Genomic DNA, 26989 nt, shown 5'->3' with positions numbered 1-26989 from the left:
CACAAAGCATTTTAGTAGTGCCTATTAGAAAGTGGGCATAGGTGAGGAAGGAGTGGAATAAAAACATTTGTTAACAGAAAAAGCACAGGCTCATGCGGAAGCAGTCATGTGTATTTCATTTCACAAAACAAAGTGTGATGCAAAAATGCTCTTCACCTTAATTCTTCAGGAAGGAGCTGAATGACCCAGTATTTATTGCAGCTTCTTATTGGGTTCAAATGAAAACCACTGGACAAACATTTCTAGATTGTTACTGTTTGCCTCCCCTCTACAGACAAGAAAAGTGGGTTTTTCAGTTTTAATTTATTTTATTTTTTAGAGAAACAAGGAAAGAACCCCACAGGACCTAAAGATTTAGATGAAAGGTACATGAATTAGTGAAGAATTAGAGTGAACAGCATCTTTTATTTAATTGTGGTGGTGTTATCTGTAACTTAAGCTACATGCAAAAGTCGAGCATGTTGCAAAACGTAAAAGCAAATGTCTAGCAAACCTGCTACAACAGTGTTGTCATTATGTAAAAGGGATGCTGCTGGAGAGACAACAGCCAATCCAATCTAGTTCAGCAAGAATTGCTGCTCAAACAGCAGACCAATTCCTAACTCTACCATTATCTTCAAGATTAAATAATCAAGTGCAGATACCTGACAGCCATTCTAGTGGAATAACTTAAAATTTCCATCATCTGACTAAAGACTAAATCGGGTTTCTAATGCTTTAGATCACAGCATTAGCCTCTTACCGTGAGTATGTGGCAATGTTAGACCTTCTTGCTTTCTATTATCACCCATATCCAGACATAATCAGTTAAAACACACAGAAACTTCCTGAAACAGTGTATTTTCTCCAGGGGAATGCTGTATTTCTGGAGTTTCTTTCCATGCATACCTTCCAAGAATTCTATTAACTTGGACTGGGCTTTATCAGTTTCTAGTGGCTACTACCTTGCTATAAGGGTGTGGGCAGCCTACAAGTAATGAGGAGGATCTCCTTGAACACATGTTCATAATCTATCCAAACAGAACTCAAGCGCCAAGAGAGACACAGGGCAATTACTGTCTCCTACAGTCAGTCCCACCAGACCAGGACTAACACCCATTTGGAACCAAAATCATTGCTCTGCTCTTTAAAGGTATGAGTAACTTATCTGGAATCAAGATATGTTGTGTTTTAATTAGGAAACAGAAATACCAGAAAAAGTATGTTCGTGGTAACGTCATGAATGAAAAATACAGACACCCAAACTTGCAAGCAGTTGCTTCTCTTTCCTGCTTCCTCTGCAGATGTCAAACTTTTGACAGCTATTTTACAGCCTGATAACAGAGAAGATTCTGATCTTGCTGATACACACCAGTTATTAGGAAGAGGCGGAGGCTGTTTTGATTTTAACAGGAGCATGCCAGATTTGGCACATGCACTCAAGCGGTATCAAGACCAAAAGTATGGCAGTATCAAAGCTGTGCAGTAACTGGTAAGCCTAGAGCAGAGAGAGATTTCACATGAACCAGTGGAGATGCCCTGACAACATCTGCCCGTCTTCTGAGCAAGTGCAATCCTTAAAATCCAAGCTGTGCAGGGAGGGTTTTGCGTGGGGAATGGATTATTTTGTACACCATTCAGCTTCCTCCTTTGGGGAAGGAAAACTTCTCAGTCTGCAGAACTACGCTACTAGATCCTGAATGCTTGCTAATACACTTCTTTGAAGACCCCAACTTAACACATCTGTTCTGAATTGCTTTAGGAAAGGAATTGGGTGACAAATTTTTGGAAGGTGGAGAGTCTGGCAGCTGCTCATCTGAAACCCACCTAGCCTGCAAGAAGTGGAATGAAAGCACCTGACCACAGAAAGGTATTGCATCCGTACAATCTTCTCTGCACACTTCTGCTACCCTGTAGAGGTATCTGAAGTGTGGGAGCATGTATGCTTGAACCATCCCTGGGCTAAACAGTAACTTGCTACACTTCTACCCTATTCTGTCTACACAGGCACACTCTGTTTCTGACTTTGCCCAGCACACCACTGCTCTTGCTGTAATGGTTCAACTCTGATCCTTCCTACACAAGGCTGCCTTCCCAGTCTGTTAACACTGTGCACGACCAACTCACAGAGAGAGAACACAAAGACCTGTTACACTCCCTCCTCTTGTGATGACAGGTTGTATGAAGGTGGGGCAGGAAGCCTCTGGAAGGAGAGTAGGTTTGTCTGTTCAGCAGCACACAAGCCTAAAGGAGAGGGAAGATGCTGTTGCTTCCACTTCCCATAGGTTGTGAGCATATGTGTACAGCCCCTCTGCACAGTCAACATAATCTCCAGATTCACGGTGTGAATGAAATGTTTTTCCCTGTAATAATGCCAACACTGTTGTATGCATCAGTGGAACGAGCTGCAATAGAGCTCTGGGACACAGAGGGAGGAGGATAAAAACCTTTCATCCTATTAGGAGCTGTGAGGTTCCGAGAGCAGATCATTGATAGCATTGCGTGTAGCTTATCTTCCTCCTCCTCATCATCGTCAACAGAGGTAGAGCGGCTGGCAGCTAAGTGGTGGTAGTTAATAGTTACTGCTCAAAGAAAATAGTGAAAGAGGAGCGTAAGAAGAGAGAACTTGATTCTGCGGGAAAGCTCAAAGTTCAGCAAAGACAAAGGACTTGAATCCTGCCCTCTTCTCGAAGGCAAAAGCTCCTGTAAACAGGTATGAAAAATGAGTTTTGTACAGAAAAAAAGCATGCTCCACCAACCACAGGCCAGCTCTTGATTGTGCAAAGGCTGTGTTCTCAGAGCACACGTGTCACATCATGGCAACAGAGAAAGGTCCCAGTGCCAGCCTGCAGTAGGTGAGTATGCTTTTTAGCAAAACTCCATGGGAATTCTGGGCTCCAACTAGATTCTCTCCTTCACCATGCCCTTATTAATGTTGTGGCCTCTTTTCCACTCTTGAGAGCTGTGCCAGATGCATCTGGACAGCAAGCATTCTGCTTACATGCAAGACACAGGCCTCCTCCTAAGGAAGGCTGAGGCAGGAGCCAGCTTGCTCTGCCTGGCGCTCAACAGGCAGGTCTGTGCTGAACGAGCCCACAGAATCTGCAGTCCGCTTGATTCAGGCAAAGGCAGAACATGCTTTTGCTGGTGTGTGCATGAACTTACCAGTGCAAATCCAGAAGCCCTAATAAAGCATGGCCACCACTGTGGTTCAGTCCCCTGGGGTAAGGAGGGTTCAGTTGAGATTTCTGCTTTTTCAGCTGCAGTAAGTCCCAATATGAGCAGTAAATCCAAATCCCCTGCAAACTTTAGGGTCTGATCTTCCTGGGAAATTCTTGCTTCTTTGCCAAGGGGAATAAAACCGAACATGCTGTTTGAGAACTAGCTCAAATGCCTTCTTGCATGTAAGGAATTTGTATTCACTGATGACATGAGGTGGTTTGGTGCTCGGGAATTAATTTAGTTTCCTTGGAAGGGCCTTTATTTATCCATCGTTAAGTTCTTGTTCCAAGCCAGGAAAACTTAGCCAAGGGAGTTCTTGGGGTACTTTAAAAGTTATGATTTTCTTTTCTTTTTCTAATAGCAACATTATGAGCAAGCATTGTGGCTAATAAAAATATCCTCACTTTGGGAGCAAAACTGCTCTTGGCTAGTCAACCAATCTTCTTGCTTTTAGTCTCAGTTTGCAAGCCCAGGGGAGTATTTTGAAAACTTACTCTGCAAAACACAGAGTAAATATAAACAAGATTCCCCACCTCAACTCCATTGCTGCTAAGATAACAACTTTCACTGCATTAAGGAAACCTACAGTAAGCTGTACCTGTTGATCAGTTATCATACAGCAAAATTTTGCGATAGGTATACCCCCCCCCCCCAAAAAAAAAAAAAAAAGAACCAAACAAAAAAACACCAAACCTGGCTTGTCTATTACCTTCAGTTACTTCCCAGGATGTTACTTCACGGTTTTCTTGGGTTTTTGTTTTGTTTAGGGTTTTGTTTTTTTTTTTTTTTTAAACAAAGCAGAACAAAGGCACTTACTGTTATCATGCTTGTGTCCTGGATAGATAATTCTGAACACATAGTCTATAGAAGTGTCTTCAGCGGGCATTTCCTCTAGGTCCACTGATTTGTTGCTGTTTCGTTTTCGAAGCTTTGGAAATACCTTACCCTAGAGAAAATAATGATTTCATACATTCAACTGTAAATGACTAACAGAGCACAACAAACTAAGTACTTCAGACATTTGACATCTTGCATCTTAAAACTAAAAACTTTCAATGTTAGGAGGAGGTGAGGGAGAAAACAAGAGAATCATATGGTGGTTTAGGGGTACTTAAATTTTCTGTGTACTTAAAACATAGCTTTTTCTTGTAATCCATGGGAGTTGGGCACCAGCTTCTTCAATAATCCAAGCCTCTGACAGCAAGTACATCCCAGTCCATTTGAGTCTCAGTCCCTAACATTTGGTTTCATATTTTGATACAATAGCAGATTCCAGTTCATTGCTCAATCAGGTAATAAAGGTATGCACAGTTTTTATAGACTATCTGTATAAGAATCAAATTGGACTAAACAGAGTTATTTTGCCTCCCACTTTAGTATAAAGCAACTGGAAATCAATGCCCAAAATCTGTGGAGCTGGATGCTGGTTGAACAAAGACATTAAGACCAGCCCTACCTACTACAAGTAGCTCTCAGAAAAGGCAGTACCTTGCCCTGTTGCGACCAAAGTGGTGGTTCCAGCTGGCCACGAGGCAGAAGGCCATTTTCCAGGCAGGAAAGAAATGCAAGGAGGTGACCTCCTTGGGGGAAGTGCAGTGGAGGTTTCTGAGTTCCATCCTGACTCACCAAGACTAATGTCCATCTGCTTTCTGCTGCAAAGAAGGACAAGGGGAGTCCACACTGTTACATCAGAACCTCTGTTTTTTGCTCTTCTAAGTAAATTTTATTTGTGATCATGCCCAAGTAGATAAATAAACCTCTGTAAGTCACAGTACAGTCTAAGGATGGATGATTTCAGTCCTTTAGTCCTAAAGAATACAAGCAAACTATGACAGGCCTCATGCAGAAACATTTAAAGTGATTCTGAACACTAATATAATAAAGAAGTAAACTAAGTCTCTGGTGTATGACATAACTTGACAAAGCACACAAAATTTTGAATGGAAACAACCTAATGGATATAGCCAGAGGCTGTCAGCTTTATTCTTGTGCAGATTAGCAAGTCACATTCCCTATTAGGAATTTTTCTCATCTACCTTCACTGTCCCTAGAAATTTACCACAAATAAGGAAAATCATCCTGGGCTCTGGATACTCTCTTAAGCATAATCATCAGCATCTTTTACAACTTTCAGAAGAATAGAAGTGAATTAGGTTTTTAATTTCCTTTTCCAAAACTGAATGAATAAGGCATCTGGAGCCACGTGGGTAAAGGCTCCTGATACTGAAACAGCTTTCTCAGTGAAGAACAAACGCTGTCGCGTTTCACATCTGTCATTTAATTCCCCTTTTCCTAAGGAACTGCCTCAAAGCAGACTGGTGATGCATCCGACCAGTCAGTGAAATACTGGACAGGCGCAAAGTGTCCTGGGGAGGCTAACGGACCTGAATTAGCATTGAAATTGTCAGCCTCTACCAGCTAAGATTCTAGATTCTAAGATTCTAGACTCATCCCCGTATGTCCATAACTACTCAGAAGCATTAATGACACTAAGGGAGGAAAAGCAATCATTCAAGTGGCTCTCCTGCTTATGTATTTTAAAGCAATGTATATAAACTGTCTTCTAAAACACGTTCTTAGTTCAAAAGATCCTTTAGTCCAACTGTAACTCAAATGAGACTCCAAATAAAATTTCTAAATGTTCTTTGTCTTTGCTCTGTGACTTTGACTTAAGGCTTGTGCTAAGGAAAGCAGTGGGAAAGACATTTTGTTCCCAGTTCCTCACCCTACATTGAGCAGAATGGGCTACTGAGAACTGGATGGCAAGAGGGTGACAGAGGGTGGCTCTGAGTACATGCACTCCCTTTCTACAGGTTGATGATCTCACCATAGACATGGCTGGCAGACCTGCTTTTTTTTCCCTCCCTCTCCTTTTTTGTAATGGTGGAGGCCCATGCTTATAAAGCCAAAGCTTCTATGTTTCATACCTGCTGCTGACAGTTCCCTGTAAGTGCTGTTCTGCACAGATGCTCAGAAAAAACAGCACACAGAAAAAACAAAGAACATAGAAAGCAACTGAAAACTGGAGCGGTGTTAGGCAGAGTTCTTACCAGGCCTTTTAGTGACAAAATCAGAAGAAGAAATACAGCGTGCCTCCTTTTGCAATAAACCCAGAAGAAGAAATACAGCGTGCCTCCTTTTGCAATAAACCCTAACAGGCACCACATAAAACGGCAGCAGCACTGGCAGCATTAACATTCACCTGGCAGAAAGGGGCTTTGGGAATGCCCCCGTGAGAAGAAGGTTTATGCTTACGTTGCTGATGGCAGTGAATGCAGACAATCTGGCTGAGTGGTACTATTAATGCGTAGTCCCAGTAAACACTAGTAGGGAAGGAAAAAGTGCAGGAAACATTATTTTTATTTCCATATTCAGAAGTGCTTGCAGTTCCAGGTACCCAATAAAGAGACTCTGCTAAGTTAATAACTGCTTGTTAAATCTGGTCAATTAGTGTGAATTCATAGTCAAGTAAAAGGCAAAGGAGCTAGCTGTCCACAGTGGATATATCTGGCACCAGCCTTTCCACAACTTCCCTTTCCCTCTTCACCTCCCCTTCCTCCCCACTGCTCCATACCAGATTACAACAATGCTCTAGCTAAGATTAAAATGCCTGGGGCACAGACTCTGTAACGGTCTTGTAGCTGGGTTTCAGGACAGCTGGGTTCAGTTCTGTCTTGCACATGTGATTTATGGGCAGCAGCATGTAAATCCGTTGGGGCTCAAGCTTGCAGATGAAACACTGAAATTGGCTCCAAACCCTTCTGAGAACAACCTCCACAGAGTTTAGCAATAACAGTAAGGGTAGAGGGTTTCATTAATGTTCTGTTATAGAACACACATGAAAATTCAGGAAAACAATGGTGTGGATTAAGCGTTTGAGACGTACCTGCCTGGTTCAAGACTTTACCTGTCTTTCTACTGAAGCAGAATGCCAAATTAGATTAATAACTGATCTAACGAAAGACAATTGATGTTGCAGGTCTCTCTTTTTGAGGCGGAAATCAGCCATGTTTGCTAAGTGATTTGTGACCCTTGGAAGGGAGGCACTAGAATTTTAATGATGAAAGGCAGCGTTGAGCCTTTTCTCCTGAACACCTGGAAAAGCAGGCTTTTGTTTTCCTTTCAAAAAGGCCTTATATCCAAGCAATTGCAGGACCTTTGGAAAGTTGCTTAGTCTGTGGCAAAACAGGAACAGAACTCAGGCTGTCTGACACCTCAACTTATGTACTATTCAGAAGCCCTTCAGTTAAATCAGTCTTGTTACATTTATGACATTGTGCCAAGTATACAAGAAATAAACACTGTGAATGCTTCTGATCTTTTCCTGGATGCGATGACTACCTTTTCTCCAGCTCTGAGTCTCCAAGGGTTCCATTCATCAGCTGATTTGGAGTCCATTTTAATGTCAAACTATCTGCTGACTGATGAAGGGACAGATACCCAGGAATTGCCTCCAAGTCATCTTTCTGTTCACAAAAGCAACAAACAGACAGTCTAGGTGACTCAAATGCACAACTGTAATTGTCATGCTCCAGTCTTCCTATGCCGCACAAGTTCGAGAGCAGGGTATTATCTAGGAACTGCTGAGGGAAACCTTAAGACCAAAAGTACTGCTATCAGAAAGAGGGGGAAAAGCACAGTACAGTCACTGGGTTTATGAAATACAGTCCAGTACATTTGTTCCTACCTATAGGCCCACTTCACAGTTCACATTGGTCAGGCAGTGAAAGCATTTGTCATGTCTTAATCTACCTCAGCTTTCTCCTGAACACCTGGAAAAGCAGGCTTTTGTTTTCCTTTTGAAAAGGCCTTATATCCAAGCACATTGCAGGACCTTTGGAAAGTTGCTTAGTCTGTGGCAAAACAGGAACAGAACTCAGGCTGTCTGACACCTCAACTTACGTACTATTCAGAAGCCCTTCAGTTAAATCAGTCTTGTTACATTTATGACATTGTGCCAAGTGGGAAGGCAGCACTGTCCTGAGAACAAGACAACAAGCGAGTACTTGACAAGCCCAAGTTATATTCTTACCTATACTACTGACTTCTCAAGGCACAGCCAGGCATCAGCAGCATGTATTGGCCCAAAACTCAAGTTACTCACCGGCTGGACTAAGACATTGTTTTTCCCATACAAAAGGTGTGTTCGGGAATTCTGGTGCAAAGACTCCACGTACTCTCTTGCTGAGGCAGCAAAGCGATCTTCTGACGTGCTTCCGCTTGAATGTCGTTTCCGGATCTAGCACACACACAAACACAATGAAGGTAGATCAGGCAGGACAGGAATGACTGTACTGGCAGGCCAATAAAACAGAAACAGTTCCATTTAGACCAATCTCTGTGGAGTAGAACTTCTGCAGCCAGAATACCTTGCAGAGAAATGACCTGCACTCTTACTCACCCCTGACGAAGGCAACTTGTGAACTAGCTGGTCAGATCACAAGTGTCAAAAGCCACAGAATTTAGTCCTGAATCTCAAACTTTTTTACATACAGATAAAGAGGACATTTGGGTCCATCTTTCTGTGATAAAGGCTTCATTACAGAAGAGAAAAGAAAGGTTGTTCTAGATTCAAGATCTCTCCCTCCTGGGGTTCTTTTTATTATTGATCCATGCCTTAACTCAGAAATAGCTACACAGTAAATACCTACTCCCAGGGCTGGGCGCTTTGAAGGAGAGTCTTGACGGCCATGTACTCCATGAATCCGGTGTCGTTGAACAAGCTCATCTGCTGAAGGGTCTGTCCAATAGTGATCTGCTGTTTTTAGCTTGGTGTACTCCAGAGCACAGGGTCCAACTAAGAAAACAGCCCAAGAGAGAAAACTTCTGAGTCACTTCAAAAACATATTTAGTCTTACCCTGCTGGCCAAGTACTGAATATCAATGATCACTTAATGATCCTACAGCATCAACGCATAATATAGACAATAAATATACAATAACATATCAGGTCCTATTATCTAAGGCTGTATAACAACATTTCTGTAGGACACGTTCCTGTCATAGCAGCATTAGTAGTTACCATCTGCTAGCAAGCATCTAGTAAAAAGCTATTCCCATTCTGTTCTCTGATCCAGCTAATAATTAACAATAAAAACAGATGAGCAGTCTCTACTGGTCTCATAAGCAACAAAACAACATCTTCTACGCTGCTCTGTTATGAATAGTTAAACTACATGGTAGAGATAAAGATCACCTTTTGCAACACTATCATAATACAAAATGTTTTAAGAAACAATTTATTTTCTTCAGCATAAGAAGAAACAACTTTGCAAGAACTCACCTAGAAGAGAAGCCAGTATTGGGCCACAAACGGGATCTGCCAGTAAAGCTTCTTTTTCGTAATATTTACTAGGAATAAAAGGCCAGAGCCCAGTTAAAAACACCGGTTGTTATTTTTAAAAGCTTTTATGCCTCCTAGTAGCATGAGTCTATTGACTTTAAAAATATCACATTACTGTTTACCAGAAAGTATGCCAAAGGAAGCAGAAGAGATAAGGGAAGAGAAGCTAGCCAGGCTGCTATTAACCTGACAATTCCTTCAGCATTTGTTGTGGCCACCCAGTAGTCCAGTGGGAGTCGACTGTGTATGCGGGGGAAGTGTGACTACTGAAGTCACATTCCCAGTCAGACTTCTTACTTAATAGAAACTGAGGCCAAACACTCATTTCAAAAGCAAATTCAGACAATTAAATTACTTATATAAAAGGGAAGATTAAAGACTTTAGGGTTCCAAGTTTTACCAAGGCTGAAAATGGGATCTAGGCTGTACATCCGTAGTGCTGTGCATGTGCTGAAGCAGAACACATTTTCAAAGCTTTGGTTTAGTTATATTCTAACACAAAAATTCCAGCAAAAGAATTTTGCCATGATTATTAAATACACCCTTTCACACAATGGGCCAATAAGAAAACTGTCATGTAAACAGACAGGACCAAAGGGATCCAAACCACATGTATTTCCTGAATCTGACAGGCAGAGGAAAAGCAGTTGCTAGGATTACCTAGAAATCACTGATGTGTGCATCTCCACCAAAAATTCTAATGCAGCTTGACTGGCTCATCTACTCATCTCATAAAGAAGAAACATTGTGTTGGGTTTGCAGGTAAAGAAGGCTTTTACAACGTGGTATGTCCTAAACTACTTTTAAAGATCATTAAAACATATCATAAGAAAGCTCCGGAGAAATTAATTTAGTCTAATTTGGACATTTGCTATAGAATTAGATCATTTCTTAAACTGTATCAATAACATTGACCAGATCTCCATGAAGCATAAAAGGAGCCTAGAACAGCCAGTTCAATAAAACTACACTCCAGACTTCTATATTTAGCAAGATGACCACCACCCCTACTTTGGATCCATATTCTGCCCTTGATCAGCTGTGTAATCTCAGGCAAGTCACTTCCTCTCAGATGCTCATTCTGCCTCATCTATTTTTGAACTGAGTTCTTGAGAGGCAGGAGCTTGCCTTTTGCTAAATGTGTTTACCCAGTATATTTGATTTGGGGCTTTGGGCACTAATGCAATATGGAGACAAACAATAACACTCTGAGCAATTTTGTCAGTTTTCCACGGAGACCAAGAGATCCACACATTCTTAAACATCTCTTCCATCTGTGAGGAATAATCTTGAAACACTGTAAAGAACAATGAACTACTACAAATAGCAGCTCTCTCAATGACCCCAAAGTCTTCCCATCACAGCAGGCAAAGCTGACTTATAAAAATCACATAGCCAAAAAATCAAAACACTCAAATTTCTTGAACTGTCACTATCCTCTGCTGTCTCTTCCACTAGGTGGGGCTCAAACTCTAAAGCACCTTCCCTTCCTCAAGAACAGAAGAACTGAAGGACTTCAACACGGAGCATTTGAGCAGTAATGTCACTAAAATGCATGAGAACAAGCCTTCTGAACAGGTCAATTTTATTCACTAAGTCAGGTTCTCAAAACCACACACCGGCAATAAGGGCCTGATCCTAACTCATTTGAATGGATGGAGAAGGCAGTATGGTGAACATCTACAATACACAGTTAACGGAACAACTGATATGGAACTCTCCTGACATGTCTCCAGGTGAATTATGTGGGGACAAAAATTAAGAAGCCCTTGTATCCACGTATCAGCAGACATACTGATACACTGGACTAAAATGCTTTCATTAACTGTGTCTCTGGGACACAGCCAAACCCCCCACCACCTTCCATCCCCTTGCTTTCTCCTGCAAGCAGCTCTTAAAACAAACTGGCACTTAGATATCCCAGAGCAACAGTTATGTTTGAACAGCACAAAGACCTTTCTTCCATTCTCTTTCTTTTTAGTGGCAAGATAGATCATGAAAATAAAGCTGTTGACAAAGAAAACAGTAATGCAAACTTGGAAAATACTGTGAAAATAAGTTCCTCTGTGCTAGCTCTCTTCCTTGTTCCAACGCATAGGCTCTGGAAGCCAAGACTGTGTCCCCCCAGTGCATAATTATGAGAGCACCACTGTGAACAAACTGCAGTGGCAGTGGGTACAGACATACCTTTCTGGGACCACATCAAGCTTTAGGGTTCCTACCTTTCTCTTCTTATGGGTAATTGGCCCCAGTGTGCCCCATAATTCTTCTTTATCAGTTATGGGCGGGTAGGAAGAGTAAGAGTTAAGAACCACCTCTTAGGAAACAAAGCTAATGCTGGACAGTAGGAAGCAATGACAGAATAGAGGACTTGTCTTTTCCTCTTAAAGAGTCCCTGTGGATTACATCCATAAAGCATGGAGGGTCTTCTCCACTTTTGCAAGGAAAGATTCACTTTACACAAAGTTTGGCTTTTCTAAAAAGGAAATATGATTCAAAGAACCTGTTTTCACAGCCCTAAGGATCTATGTCATTAACTCCTCCTGTTCTAAACTCATTTCCCCTTCTTTCACCTACAAAGGGCATTTTCCTCCGTGACATGCTGAAGCTTGAAAGGATTATTTTCAAGCAATGTAAGTGAATTAAGCACTCCTGGCCTATTAGAAGACATTTCTATTCTGTTAAGATCTAGGTCCCATTAGAATGTAGGCACCTAATATACTTCAAGTTAGTTTTTTAGCTGATTTCTGGAAAGCTGTATGGCTGTTAGCATTTTTTTTGTAGGTCTGAAACACTGACAATGTTTCAAAACAAAAGTACATTTTTTTTCTAAATGCCTGTGCAACTGCTTTTCCTCTTACCAGAACTCCGCACCACAGAAGTCTGAGGAAGACTTTTGATGAAATTCCTTGTTACAGATAGCTGAACACATCAGTCAAACATCCCTGTGCTTCTGATTCCTTCCTTACCTGCAGTTATCGACAATATACTGCACAATCTTGTCGAGCACTTTCTCAATCAACGCTGTCCGAACCCATATGTGTTTGATGGCCTGAGGTGTCAGGACAGGGGTTTTGCCTGTGGTTGATCCCTGCCTCTTGAGGGGTTCCTGCCCATTTGGCTGATTTTTCCTGAAAAAGAAGATGAAGTAAAAGTAGTCAGAATTCAGACTCTTTTTCTCAAAGGAAGGCCTCCAGTGAAAGACTGCGTGGAGAGGTGTTGGAATCCACAGCACGTATCTGACAAATGTGTATCTGTACACTAGCTGTCTACGTTACTACCTTACAACTACAATGAGTTAGTACTCACTACCACTGGGGTGTGGAGTTTTAGTCAGTCCATCATCAGGAGTTTTCTGAAAATCAAGGCTCTAATGATTTAAATGCCTCAGTTCCGAGTTATGAATAGGAGAAGTCTGTAAAGATTATCTAATTCACAGAGACATGCTAAACAAGCTCTAAAAAAAGCCCCCAGCAGGCCTGTATTGGGTATCTTGGGCTAGGCAGTCACCTGCCAAAAAAACCTTTTCTGCTTCTGGAGCTTTACAAAAAACCCAACATTTGAACTCCTCCCAAACTCCCACATACTAGGCTGAAACGAATAGGCTGTAAATCTGTTGCAGACCATATATGCCAAAAGAACGAAAAAACAACAAAATGCAAAATGCAGCAGAATGTAAGTAGCACCTGAGGAACAGAGGTTTGCTTCTTAACAAACAAACCTTCACAGTTAGTTGGGAGAGCCACAGGAAGGATAGTAAAAAGACTCGTTTCCCAGCTTTGTCTGGTGCCTTCACGCTGAAGCTAGCCATGAGCCCAGGGAGGCACACAGCTGTTTCAGCACCAGGTATTCCCACCGAGACCAGAAGCATGGAGTAGGATTTGAGAGAACACAGGCAGAGCTTTGCCATGCCATCATCAGGCAATCCTTGCACACAGGCCCATCTTTTCGTTCTCTCTGTAAAACACCATATATAGCTACAGCACAGTCTGTGCTAGCGCCTTGGCAGTGAGATCCTATCTGCTACCACCTACAGAATGCCAACAAGACAACCAAGAGATAAGTGACATCGAACTGAGAAACTAGGACTATAGCAAATGAGCATCCAAAGCCAGCTGGGAGCTTGCTTACAGCCAAGACCCCCTGCTTGTTCCTACAGCATAAGCCAGCACAGCAACAGGTCCACCTCAGAAATGAGGAGCTTAATGCTGCCTTTTAGTGGCAGGATGGCGAGCTGGTTATACAAAGCAGAATCACTTCCCGAGTGCAGCTGTAAACAAGAATGTGGGGGCTGCTCAGCACGGTGGTCTCTGAACCATGTGGGAAGTTGTCATTCCTCTCTGTGGAGTTATCTGCTGCCCAGAAAATCTACTTGACCCCAGTCCAATGAGGAATAGTGGCACGCTGTGTGCCAGGCACACTGTGGGAAGGTGTTTTGCTGCATGAACAGGATGGTATTTTTCTGTGTAGATCCCAGTACACCATGCTTCCTGCCATGCCACTGCATAGCTTCACGTGGTTGGAGCTGCAATTTGCATTGTGCCAAGGAGCAGTTTTGTGCCTTCTCAGCACAACACACGTGCCCTTTACCCATGCTGGGTGTCCCGCCACAGTGAGCATCCACTGAGTACTTGTGTCCAAAATACATTTTCATTCTGATAACAGTGCTCCCTCCATTTCTCCAGTGGCACTCACAAATTATCACTTGTCACCGTTGAGATAATTAATGGCCTGTACAGGTTTGGAACCAGAGACTGATTTTGAAGCTGGACATGCTGCCTAGGACTTTCAGTTTCTAAAAGGTGATCCACAAAAAGGAAAACAGGTTTGTTCTCTCCATTTCTTTCCTGCTGCCTAGCAAAGTAGCTGAAACTTGAATTTGTGTTGCCTTCCTCCCTCCCTGCTAGCTTTGCCTGCAGAACAAGTTATGCAAGACGACGACACTGCTCCATGTTGAACACCTAACATACAGAATTGTGCATTGTGACTTGTTGCTGCAAGGTGGTACCAGCCACACAGAGTCTCCTGTGACAGCACTGGTGGGGCACTGCCCCAAATCCGCTCTCCCTAAAATACATACTGCAACTAAGCCACATGTCCATAGCCTAGCTGGTAGTGAAGCTGTGCCTCTGCCACAGCATGGGATGACATCCTGTGATGGGTCCACATTCCTGCATCGGGTAATACGATGCAGTTGCAGGAGAAAGGTGAACTCTAAAGCTGAGCACTGGGAGAGCTTCCTACTTCTGCACAGTACTGCAGGTTTGCCTTGGGTCTCCATACGCTGTATAGGGCTGACAGGGGAAGAATAATCCTCTTAATCCCTTTCCCAGAAAATTTTCCCCTTAAAATAGCAGAAAAAAAGGGTTCATTTTTGTCCTAAAGAGGAGAGAAACCCTTACGTCTTCAACAATCTGCAACAGAAAATCCACGTTCTCAAATTATCCTGTTCTTTGACAGCACTCAGGTCCCCTTTCAGGAAAGTGTTTGATGACAGAGTAAAGTATGTTAGTTCGGTGCTGTTTTGAGTGAGATCTGTAATTCCTCTCTGCATTTACACAGTGCCTAGTCCTCCATTAGGCCATGACAACACCTCTACAAGGCAAGACACATGCAGTCACAGTCACAGGTCAAGAAATAGACGACACCACTGACATCAGAGGAATTCAAATGTGCTTAATTTCATCCTAAACAAGGTCCTTCTTAAGCCTCAGGAGCAATTACACTGCTACAACATTCTGTCTCATCTCATATGTTCAACGAAGCAAGTCCACCCCCTGCAGTATTTCCTAATAGAATCTCTCTGCTGTGCGTATTTTCTACAGGACTTAAAACTTGTGGTTGTTAAATAGCTGAAAAACACACAAAATTTCTCCAAGAGAAACCACAGAATTTAAGTTCATTTGCTCCTTCCTGTTAGAAGACACAGCCAAAGGTCTCTGGTGGTTAGAGCAGGGCTCATGTGGGCTCTTAACTGAGGAGAAAGGCTGGTGAATTTTCAGTAGAAAACATCCTTCTTCCCAACATTTAAAACACTAAAATTAATAAAATCTCAGTCTATATCAGTAGGCACACAATTAAAAATTATACGAAAAATAGGTACATACCTGTTTAAAAACTACATAACAAGAAGCTACATATTAAGTCTGATAATTAGAAGTCTAATAATGATAAATGCCAGAAAATTACACAGGAATCTAAGTATAAGTGATAATTTAAACAATATTAAGACTTCAAAGCAACACAATTCACAAAGCAAGTTGATCAAGAGGCTAAAAGCTCCTACAATGGACAAAGAGCTCTTAAGGTTCAGCAGCACCACTGCACTACTGCTATGAACGAGAAAAAATACTCCTGTCCTGAGTTTACAAGACGAGACACTCATCCCACAGGCTCACACACTGTGATTCAGTCAGCAGAACCACATGGAAAATTTTAATTGTACCACTCACCACTAGCAAGAAGTTTAGACTTTCAGCAGACTCAGATGCTTGACTCCAGCACAAATTCAGTTGTGTTCAAGTTCAGTGTGTACTTAATTTCTTTCCTATAATCAGTCTCTCACTGCTGACCACCTCTTCTTTAGTTCGTCCTTCCTCCTATCATTCTTTGCCTCCACTGACTTAACTATTTCTACCATAATACCCACAAATCTTCTGTTACTGGTTTGGCAACAAGCACACCAGAACAGATTTTCCAGTAAATCTGTTCTTCAGTTCCTCTTGCCACCCACATCCCTTCCCACCAACAGTCCAAACTGGTCCACTGTACCCTGACTATGAGCACTCTCTAAAATCACCAGTTATTATTCACTTCTGTTGTTTTGTGTGGGCTGGACGTGCTGATCCACTACACTGAGAAGCCAAATGGAACAGCAAAGACCTAATTCCCAACCTCTGTTCCTTTGCTAGCCATCAGCTTGATCTAACAAAAACATATGCCTTACGGTTGTGGACACTAAAGAGACAAAGCTTTAACAAACATGGCCAAGATAGACCCCTTTGCATTTACCAAGCAGTCTCTGTATCCTCTCCATGCTGCACACACATCATATGAATTCTGCTGATAAAATGACCTCAGCCTCACCTGCTTTCTACCTGCTGCTGCAGCTCCTGCACTTCCTTGCATATGTCTCCAGCTACTGCATACGTCTTGCCAACTTTGGTGAACAGGGCAGCCACCTTGTCAGTCCGTAGGAAGCCAGCAGCCCTGCGCTTCAGCATGTGCAGGAGACAGGCTTCCACAACACCTGCAAGAAGGGGAAGGAGATAAAGTTTGGGTACTGCTGTCCTTCAAGTCTTTCGTGAATGCCATCTGCTAACACCCACTGATCAGGTTTGGAGTTAAGAGAACAGACTGGGGAGGGGAGAAGAGACAGACAGAAAGGCAGACTAGATCTCAAGATCAGATGATGCAAGCACGTATGTCATCTGCAACAAAAAACACTTTGTAAGTTACAGATAAAGTCAGCACATAAATGAACGAAAGGACTGAAACACCTCCCAGTATTTTCCCCCATTTTACGCATGTCACTGTGAAAAAATTCCCAGTTCTACTGAAATTTAGGCCAAAGGCAAAGCTTCTTCTCAACTACTCATGGCACAAGCAGGTCCCCCAACTCAAGATATAACGAGCTAGAAATCTGCTTTCACCAATGATCTGTTTCGAGCAGAGGCTCCTATTTATCTTTCTGAGTTGCTGTATCCATTTCTCCCACTTGTACTTCTCCACGTGGCCTGGTGTTTGCAATGAAAAGAACTAACTGGAGATCATACTTCCCTGTTACTTGTTACTCATTTTTAAAATCATGTTGTAGGAATTGTAGCAGTGGCCTGCAAAGAATGATACTGGCAAGAAGGCACCTCATGTAAGTTATATGGAGATAGGGTTCAAACCTGAACTGATCTCTGAATGCAGAATGTGAGAAATTGCTGTATTTAACCAACTACTGGCATGCAGCTGATTGCTGTGTATCACTTATTCTGTGTAGTGACCATAGAGCCCTCATTACCACAGGATCTTGATTAGCAAAAGTAGGGTAGACTAAATAAAGCTTTTATTTCTTATTATTAAAATACTAACTCTTCATGTCCCAAATGGAAGTGCGATACTTTCATTATGCCACCTCTTACTGGAAATAGATATGAAAATAATAAAAAAAGTCTACCAAACCCCCCCCCCTCAACTCCCTTATGTATTTCATTCTCCTCTGGCAAAGGGAAGACTACAAAAAAGCATGACACACATGCAAACACTACTGTCCCATTGGTTAACATGATTGGGAAGGAACTCAGACGCAATGAAACTACGATATACATGGAAACTTACAGGACAGACAAGGCTATGTATCAGGAAAGTCGAAGCCACTTTTATTACGTGTTTCACTCTTTAAAATGGCATATTCAAGACAAAACCACAAACTGCTCCTAGAGTACTGCTGCCTGCAGATCTCGCATTACATGGTGACTAAAACAAAACTTAGAGAAAGGAGGAGGCTGGGTGAGGAGAGATGTACAGGAGTCAAAGCCAGAGCTACACTTTTTTCAGAGCACATATAAACCCACAAGCATCAGAGTCCAGGTCACAGCTGAGCTGGTTTTTTTTTTGGGGGGGGGGGGTGGGGGGGTGTTTGTGTAATGTTTTGGTTTAATATTCCTGAACTCTGAAACAAGTCTCAACTTGTTCTCATTGAACTTTTGCATTGGCTGGCTGAGAAGAGACACTTGGTTGTTTTACTGTGTTGATAGAAGGGAACATGTATCAAACTGCAGCACGATGGCTGGCTGGAAACAGACTCTGCTGGGAAGTGGTACCATGACGATGCCCTCCACTCACCCAGATTATGGGAAAGACATTTCTTTCTGGGGAAACCACGGGAGATAGGAGACTTCTAACTTCAGCCCACTCAATCCTCCCTCTCTTCCTTCACATTAGGAACAAATGGATTAATAACGGTGAACTTAAACATCAGCACCAGATATGGCAGTTCACTCTCCACTGACAAGTGGTCCACAGCTTGCAGCTGCTTCAGGCTCTCTGCATATTCACACTGTTTTCAGTTACACCCGGTTTGTCACCTCAAGCAGAACTACAAATTGCTAGGCCCATAATGAGCTTTCACCACCACTCAGACTCTCTGATTTGAAATACTTAACACACCTTATTCAAGTTATGTTGTGCGCACCCATGTTCCAGCCTAGAAAATTCTCTAAGTGTCAGGGGCAAGCTTATAGAATAATGACTTGTTCAAGTCTTTGCATCAGTAACCAAAATCTCCAGGGTAAGATGCCCATGTAGCTAGTGACCACGCATCTTGGTGTAGTAGGATGTACAACCTGGAGAAGCAGCAGCCATTGTCTGCAACTCTGACATCACTTGGTTAGGAGCTAGAGAACAAAGTCACAGACCTCAGGAAAAGACAACATCACCTGCGACCAGTATGAAGTTACTCTGCAGTCACAGGTACTGAAGATGAACCAGCTGTTAGGACACTTGCTGGACTAAAATCATAGAGGCTGGTGGAAAACAGATAGGAAACTGAACAATTATGCTAGGGAAGATTAACCCCTCTCAAAGCACTGGAGAGCACTACAAGACCAAAAAGTCATAAAACCTGGTAAGATAGGCTTACCTTCCAACAGAGCCTATCATCTAGCTTTGGACAGAAAGATTAAAAGGCTTATGAACCAAGAAGAAAATGTAATAAATACTCCTACAGCCTGCGAGGGAATAGAGATGCAGCCAGACCTACAACTACAACAGATCCGCCTGTGAGGTTCATTTTGCAAACCTTACTATAACATGCTCTGATGGTCACCAGTGAAAGACCGCATTGCATTTCTGCCTTGCGAGACTGTGTACCAGAAATGTAACCAGAGCTCATTTAAATTGCTGCGGGTAAAAGAAACAAGATAAATACAAATAAAAAACAAAATAAAAAACAATCCTTCCCTGTCTATCAGCTTTTAAATTGAGACTGCAAATGACTCATCCAGTCAACACTGTCCATAAAAAGGTATGAAGAAGAACAGACCGATTAATTCATAGGGAGGGAAAAAACCCCAACTTTATCTGCAAGGTGTGTGCTCAATGACACCCACGCAGGCAGCCAGCCCTTACAAGAGGGTGTGAGTTCAGCATCTCAGCGATGCTCTCCTGTGTTTAATGACAGCAGGCAGTCCTGTGGTAAATTGCAGTTAGAACTGCCACATTAAATTTTCGTTATGAGTAACAAATGGTACTCCATCTGGCTCTGATACACACTGCATCTCTCCCAAGATTCGGCAGCATTTTGTAGCGCTTTAAGCCCGATATTGTCAGGTGCTGAGCATTTGCCAAAGACTGCCCCTCCTTACTGTACTTAATGGCCTTCAAATTCCGTAATACCTGAAAGCTTGAGTCTGAAAAAGACCTATCCTCAGTGCTCAGTCCCTGAAAACTAACCTGAATCCCAGGCAAGACTGAACAGCACACAGAAACACCTCCTGCATTTAGCTAGCCTAGAAGCTATGGCAGTCAGGGGATCACAGGATGAGTGAAGAGTGTTAACAAAAACGTCACTGTCATCTCCAGCACTGCTACCCTACTTCTTTGTTTTGCAAGACTGAAGAACAACCTGCTAAATGAACAAAAAAGTTAAAAGAAGCATTATGAGGTATTAATACAACTTCACATTTTGTGTCTTACCACACTGGAAAAAGAAAACTCTAATTGGCTTCCTGCTATCACTCACTACACAAATTAACCTAATGTGTGTTCAGAAAGCACAACCATTTGCTCTGAGAATGCAGAAAACAGCACTATAAAAATAAATTGGAAATGCGCTGTGGGATAACCATGCCACTATTTTGCTTTCAACTGTGAAGCAGATATGTTTTTAAGCTAAGTAACATTGGATAAAATCTGACAGAAGATAAAATTTACATGGAAAGACCTAATTTCCCTATGAGACAGCCAGTGGAATTAAATACTGATGGCCTGGGGATTTGGGATTGTTAATTTTTAACAGTTTTTATCAAGATACAACTAACCTGAGTTAGCAAAGCCAAGTCCTCTAATTGTATACCCTGAATTAATTCTCTGTAAAATAGAGAAGTCCATGTTCTCTCTTCTCCTCCTTCCTAGTCCTAAATTTATTCAGACTGCAAATTCTTCAGAATAAATTTGACATATTCCCTTATTGCACAAATGAGAACCACCACAACCAAAACTCCAATTTAAACTTAAAATTAAACAAGAAACATGTACTATCTTAAGAGTACCTCTTCAAGCTGCCTAATCTGAAAAATGTCATGTAAAAGCCGTTGGCAAGCATGCCAACGGCCAGGATCATGATGCACTGTGCTGTGACCAGCTTCTTCCAGCACTCAAACAACAGGGACAATTCAAGTAAATACAGAAAACCCTACACATAGCCATTCTCCAATAAATGTATCTTGGGAGACTGGCAAGCCCTGTGAAAAGCCTTACAGCTGGTATAAATGAAATAGCACATCTCATGTTCTTACTGATAATGAAGGACTTGTTTTTTTCTGTTGTTGCTAGGTTGTTTTTGGGGTTTTTTTTGGGTTTTTTTGGGTTTTTTTTAGTAAATAAGAACATTCAAGCTTTCACACTATTCAGCTGATGTCTTCAGCATGAACGCTCATGCTATGCAAATCCTCACCCTCTTCTGTTTCCAGGGCAAATGGACAAAGTTGCTACTGTGTTAGAAAAAAGAAATACTGGCCTGTCCATGTTATTTCCATGTCACTGTAACCCAAATAAAGCTATAAAGCTTAACAGAGAGGTACAACAAGGTATTCTAACACTTTTACACCCACTATCTCTCTGAAAAAAAAATTAGTGTGATTCACTTTTCTTTGTGATCCCTCATTTAATTGCTTATTATGTTCCAGTTTCACTTTAAACAACACTGGCAAACTGCTTTCAGATTGATAAAAAGAGTATCCTAAATTTTAAAAACCTGTTTATTACCCTCTGTGTTAGACTAAGGTCCTGTTGCATCAAGCACACATACTGAGAGACAGCAAAACATAGATGATGAAAAATCTGAAGAAAGTATGTATGAATTTATTCCACTTTTTTCAGCAAGAGAACAGCATTCTTGAACACTTCAAAGACTTGTATGAGGAACTAAAGATCAAGGCACTTATCAGCATTTTATCTGAAAGTAGATTTATCTGGAAACAGAAGAAAGATTATTCAGCCTTGCCCCCTTGCGAGATGGACAGTAAGTCACTGTGTTTCTTCTCTCCAAAATATCCCCAAGAAACGACCACCAATAACCCCTCCACAATTAAGGCTTTGTTGCAGATGGTCCTGGCCTATACCAGAACAGCTGGCGTAGCATTTCTTACTGCCGTTTGCAAAGAGGGTCCTGCTCAGGCCGAACCCAGAGGAGTCCTAGCCCAGGAGGAGCAAACCCCAGACTGACGGAGATACTGTATGGCAACAACGGAACAGTGCCAATGGCCTAAGCTTCTGCAGACTCCTGCTCCCTTAGGACATGTGCTTGACCACATCAGACAAGGCTACCGAGCAGCAAGCCTGATGCTTGCTTCCCACGCTGGTGTACTTCCCAACCAGAACTACTGCCTCAAAAGACAACCACCCCCTTGCTTTTTCATCCATATTATGCACAAAAGCCTAAGCATGGCACCATTCCCTGAACAGAGGACCACGACACACACGGGCACATCCCTACTTGACTCCTCTCAGCAATCAATCAGCTTATACCAGGAAACATCCGCTGCAATCAAAGGACATCTGCAGGTGGCAAAGGCAATGCCTGTGGTCTTACTCAAGTGGAAGCCCAGTGCTGATGACATCTCTGCAAGCAAGGCTGTTTCTACTCAAAGGAAGAGGGAGCATCTGTGCACCTAACACAGAAGCAGCAGCGGGGGCGAGCGCTGTTTATTTGCCCATGGGGTTTTGTAAGGCCAGGTAGAGCAGCATGGGAAGAACAAGGAGTGATGACAGCACGGGGATGTTCTTCACATCACAGTCATAGATCCTGTCTAGCAACCATCACAACAACTGTTAACCCAGCTACTGTTCTGCTCTGTCTTCCAATTAGAAATAAGGAAAATGAAAAAAGAAAAGCAGCTTTCCAGATGCCTGAAGCAATGCAGCAGTAATTGGTTCCAAATCTTAAATGAAGCAACCTGCCTTTAAAAATAACTGCAAAGAAGTGCATTGCTGTTGCTTAGGAAACAGGCTCTCTTCCCACCTTCACTCGTTTTTTTTCTTTTCTTTAAAACAATAAAATATTAATGAAACAAATTCAGTGAAAAGCACAGCAGGCACAGCTTTAATTATTAATAAACATTGCAGCTGCCATGGAGGGCAATTTCCACAGCGACTGTCCCTGAAGCCCCTATATTTAATTACTCCATCGTGACATTTCTCATCACAAGGACCTGGCGTAACACCGGTCTCCAACTGACTGTAATACACATGTAGTGGTTATTTGGAAGGGGAGAGACACTGAAATTAGTTGTTGGATTGCCTCAGAACATCTATTCCATGGGATGAGAGATTAACGCACCATGTTCAGTGCTATCTGTAAGGCACCCTTAGATCTGCGTTCAGGTTACAGTTCCAGCCTCTGCGACATTCAAGTCACTTCATTCTCCTCAGCTTCACCCACAGATATGCTAACAGTACTGTGTCTCCAGCTTTTCCCTCTGTGCTCCTTTATACAAGCCAATTATTCCGGAACAGCTAACTGATTGCATTCACATCTGACCTAACCTGAATTAGCTTTCAAATACACAGCAGCTTTTATCCAGTTAAACTACAAAACATTTGAGAAGGGCAGCACATCTTGCAACACAGATGCCCTCCTATTCCAACCCAGGGGATCATATACGGTCACCTCTGCAGCGTATGACAGCAGGAAGGCACCCCTGCGATGCAGCAAGTGGCACAGAAGCTTCACAGCACATTAGTTAAAGAGGTCAGCTGCCTGGAGAAGTCAAGGTCTTTTTATTTATGGTGTGTCCAAAGGCAGACACCGATCTCATTGCACCTTGTCAACATCACCCACAATCACACTATCCTGCACATGCACACACAGCCAAGCTCCATCAAAAAGGAAATGTCACCATCCTGAACAAACCTGCGGAAAAATCATCTCAAGCTGCTGAATCTTTTAAAAGACACGAGAGGACCTTCACAGTGGTGCTCAAAATGCCTCTACAGAGAGAAAATACAAGGTATCTGAGGATATCTCCTTAGCTCCACCTACCTTTTCTCTTGTTGTTTCTCTTCTGTTTTAAACCAACCACAAAAATTAGATTTCTGTTTGCTAAGCACTGGATTGAAGCAGTAAAAGTACACTTTACACAGTGAAATAAAGCAGTACCGACAAACTCTTCTGCCTGAAAACCTCTACATCTCCCCAGGAAAGTCTCTCCTTTTGTGGGCAGGAAGGCCTCCAAAAGCTCACTGCCTTCCAGTTAGGCTGCTTATGCTTCTTGCATTCTGGTAATCTGCAAGGCAATCAGCATTGTTTCTTGGCCAGCTCTTGGATTTAAATCAATTTTCTATGGTAGGCTCTTGGCATTCATCTTGTAGGCTTGTGGGAATAGGTGAAAACAAACTGAACTCATTCATCTACCCTGAATACAATATACGCACCCTCCTATTGTTCTGCCAGACAGCATCAGAAATGACAAGAAATTTTAACTGAATACACAAATGGGTATGGTATGCACAAACACTCCCCTTCCCCATTTCCATAGTGCATCAGCATGTATATTCCATCCGTTGAAAACAGAGATTGTGTATTACAACCACACTCAGACACACGTGCATAAAACCCAACCAGCACACAACGGAAACAACATCAAGATTACATGGTAGAGCTAAGGGGTGGGAAAAAATAATCTTGACAGAGAACTACCTTGGGGGAGAAGAGCTGGATGGAGGGTTAGGTAAACCGAGTTTTTGCAAACCCACTTTTCTATATTTTTGAGAAACCAAAAATAGGTAATCCCCCTGGAGTTGCAAACCGCAGAATGCAGAGCTCAGATTGCTGCCTAAAAAGGTAGCACACAAAATGTTTTAGGGGTTATAGTTAGAAGAACTACTGGGTTAGGAAAATGAAGTAATTTGCCTGTTTTAAAGAAAATTACCTGATTTTCCTTTTTCGGAATGTGACACTGTAAAAAGACATAAGAATCAATTAAGATTTAGCTGTTTCTGGAGGAACTGATAACAGCAGAAAGACATCAAGAGGTAGCTTTGTGTACAAAGAGGTAGTTTGTACACACATACACATGCTTTCATTTATATGTATGCACGCACATGGGTAAATAATCACTGTAAGCTTCCTGAGCATAGCACAATGCGATCCTGAGCCTGCCTACTGTCACTATCTATACTTACAATGATAAATATATACAAAAACTAGCTACAGAAAGACACAGATATTCATTATGTATAGATTGGAAGAGCAGCGCTGCACTTGGAATAAATCAACACAACTCAGGTAACTCCCTTGTATGGTTCAGCTGACAGCAGCCACCTAAAAATTCATTAACTCCAGCCAGTTTTGAGGAACAAGCCCTGCAGTATCCACAGCTGAATTTAATTAAGCGCAGATATGTTATTGATTTACAGTCCAAATAATCACGGTCCCCAACAAGCTTTGGAAATGTCACTTTTTTATGACTTCAACAAGGCTGCTTCTTGCAGGGTCAGGTGAACAAGTTCAGTGTTCTCCTTTCTTGCCTTTATGAGTATCTTGACATGACTTAATGGAGTGTGAAATAAGAGAGCTCTAGGGGTGGGGCTGGAAGGGTGGTAAGCAGAGAAAAGACAGCCTGTGGAAGGACTGTTTATGGGGTTTATTTAGCAGTTGAGATTTTCCTTAGACAGGAAGAAATACCGGAGTTAAACACCTTGTTTTCATGGAAACTGTGCACAGGGAATTGAATTCATGAGGCTGAAGAAAATAAGAACAAGTGAAAAGAGGATGATAAAGAAGCAATCAGATGATCACGATCTCTAGCTGCTGTTGCATTACCTAGCTAATCACAGACCTGCCCAGTTTTGAAACCCATTTTATTACGAAGTTATAGCATGCTATGTCACTGAGAAATGCATACTGAGCAGATGAGATACCCAGCTGTACCTGCATACTAGCTAAGGAGCAAATGACTGCAGAGAAGATGCCAAGTTTGCTCCTTTGTTCAAAGGGTCTCCTTTGCATTTGTCCAAATGCACTGCTGTGTGCATTTTACGGAATAGAGGAAAAACTGAGTATCAAGCATGTGTTTTAAGTCTCAATCCCCATCTGACATCCTGTCTTCAAATGCCAAGGATCATAGACTCTCCAGATATAGGAGATATATAATGCAATAAGGGGACTTCATATGCAAATAAGGGACTTCATTTGGCAAATCCAACTACACTTATGGGACACCAGACAAGGATAATAAGGAGAACTGTCCTGCAGCTGAGCTCTCACTCCTACCTGCCTCACCTGATCTTCAACACATCATTCATCAAATCCAAGCACGTAACAACCACTGCAACCGAGATGGAAGGATTCCCTCACCTATCAGAATAAAAAGCAGTAAAAAAAAAAAGCATTAATTTTGAACTTCTAGCTTCCTCTGACCTCTGTTGCTGTGGTTTAAATATCATAGTATGAATGATATAAAGATGTCTGTAATCACTTCTCAATTTTCAGGGTTGTGTGCACAAACCTCCACAATGAAAGAGTTTATATGTCACTGAGATAGAGGAAGTACCCTTCGTACAAAGGAACAAATTGCTTCATAGAAGACGAGGAAGCAGAAGTATAAAAGTAAAGTCCAATTAAATATTTTCTTTATAATCACAACTTCAAGCTAATGCTTTGGCACTTAAGTACAAGTCATGCTTTACAACAAAGCATCCCTTAATAGCTACACACATTCAAGTTATCCATGCTGATGCGTTTCTCCCATTGCTGATATATTCAGTACTTTCCTTTAGCATATACCCATTTCTCATTTCACCACAAGGCTGTGGACATGTGAAGCTTGCAGCTTCACTACAAGTCTGGTATATTTATTACACGTTCTTATTTACAGCAGCCATGGTTATGTTAGAACATCAGCACTGCTAAGAGACTGGTACCTTAGGGAGTTAAAAGGCACTGTGTTTCTGCTGTAACTGTTACTCTGACTGTCAGCTGAGAAGTCAATACGCCCAATGTTAAATCAACTGGGAGGGCAAACTATTTTCATATATAATTTCATTTTTATTTCAAGCTGCAAAATAAAGACCTTTAAAGTATCTATTACTTTTACTAGTGTTTGTTACAGTGCTAATGTAGCAAATCACTTTGAATTCATGCAAAGGAAACTACCCAGGTGATAGGTACTAGAAGAACACCAAGTATTTTTATCTTACAACAGCACAAAGAGACGTTATCTGTGATCAGGAATG

The 26989-nt window shown here is 42.0% G+C and overlaps 1 protein-coding gene across 7 annotated transcripts in view; it reads right to left on the bottom strand.

Annotated features, from left to right (window-relative positions):
- Nucleotides 1-26989, bottom strand: part of SGSM2 (small G protein signaling modulator 2) — a 62965-nt gene that overhangs the window by 17034 nt on the left and 18942 nt on the right. For 4 of the 7 annotated variants that reach the window (XM_055721284.1, XM_055721307.1, XM_055721301.1 and 1 more), the window contains exons 3-12: nt 16631-16793; nt 12514-12675; nt 9485-9552; nt 8853-8998; nt 8306-8440; nt 7543-7667; nt 6457-6524; nt 4690-4853; nt 4018-4147; nt 2427-2561 (exon numbers count right to left, since the gene is read on the bottom strand). In XM_055721284.1, coding sequence (XP_055577259.1) covers nt 2427-2561; nt 4018-4147; nt 4690-4853; nt 6457-6524; nt 7543-7667; nt 8306-8440; nt 8853-8998; nt 9485-9552; nt 12514-12675; nt 16631-16793 — 1296 coding nt within the window. The remainder of the gene's footprint in view (nt 1-2426; nt 2562-4017; nt 4148-4689; nt 4854-6456; nt 6525-7542; nt 7668-8305; nt 8441-8852; nt 8999-9484; nt 9553-12513; nt 12676-16630; nt 16794-26989) is intronic. The other 3 variants (XM_055721292.1, XM_055721314.1, XM_055721325.1) reach the window with 3 other exon arrangements.

The sequence above is a fragment of the Falco cherrug genome, chromosome 1, assembly GCF_023634085.1.
Source record: "Falco cherrug isolate bFalChe1 chromosome 1, bFalChe1.pri, whole genome shotgun sequence".
Lineage (NCBI taxonomy): Eukaryota > Metazoa > Chordata > Aves > Falconiformes > Falconidae > Falco > Falco cherrug.
Note: the sequence above shows the minus strand (reverse complement) of the source record. Positions and strands in the feature narration are given on the sequence as shown.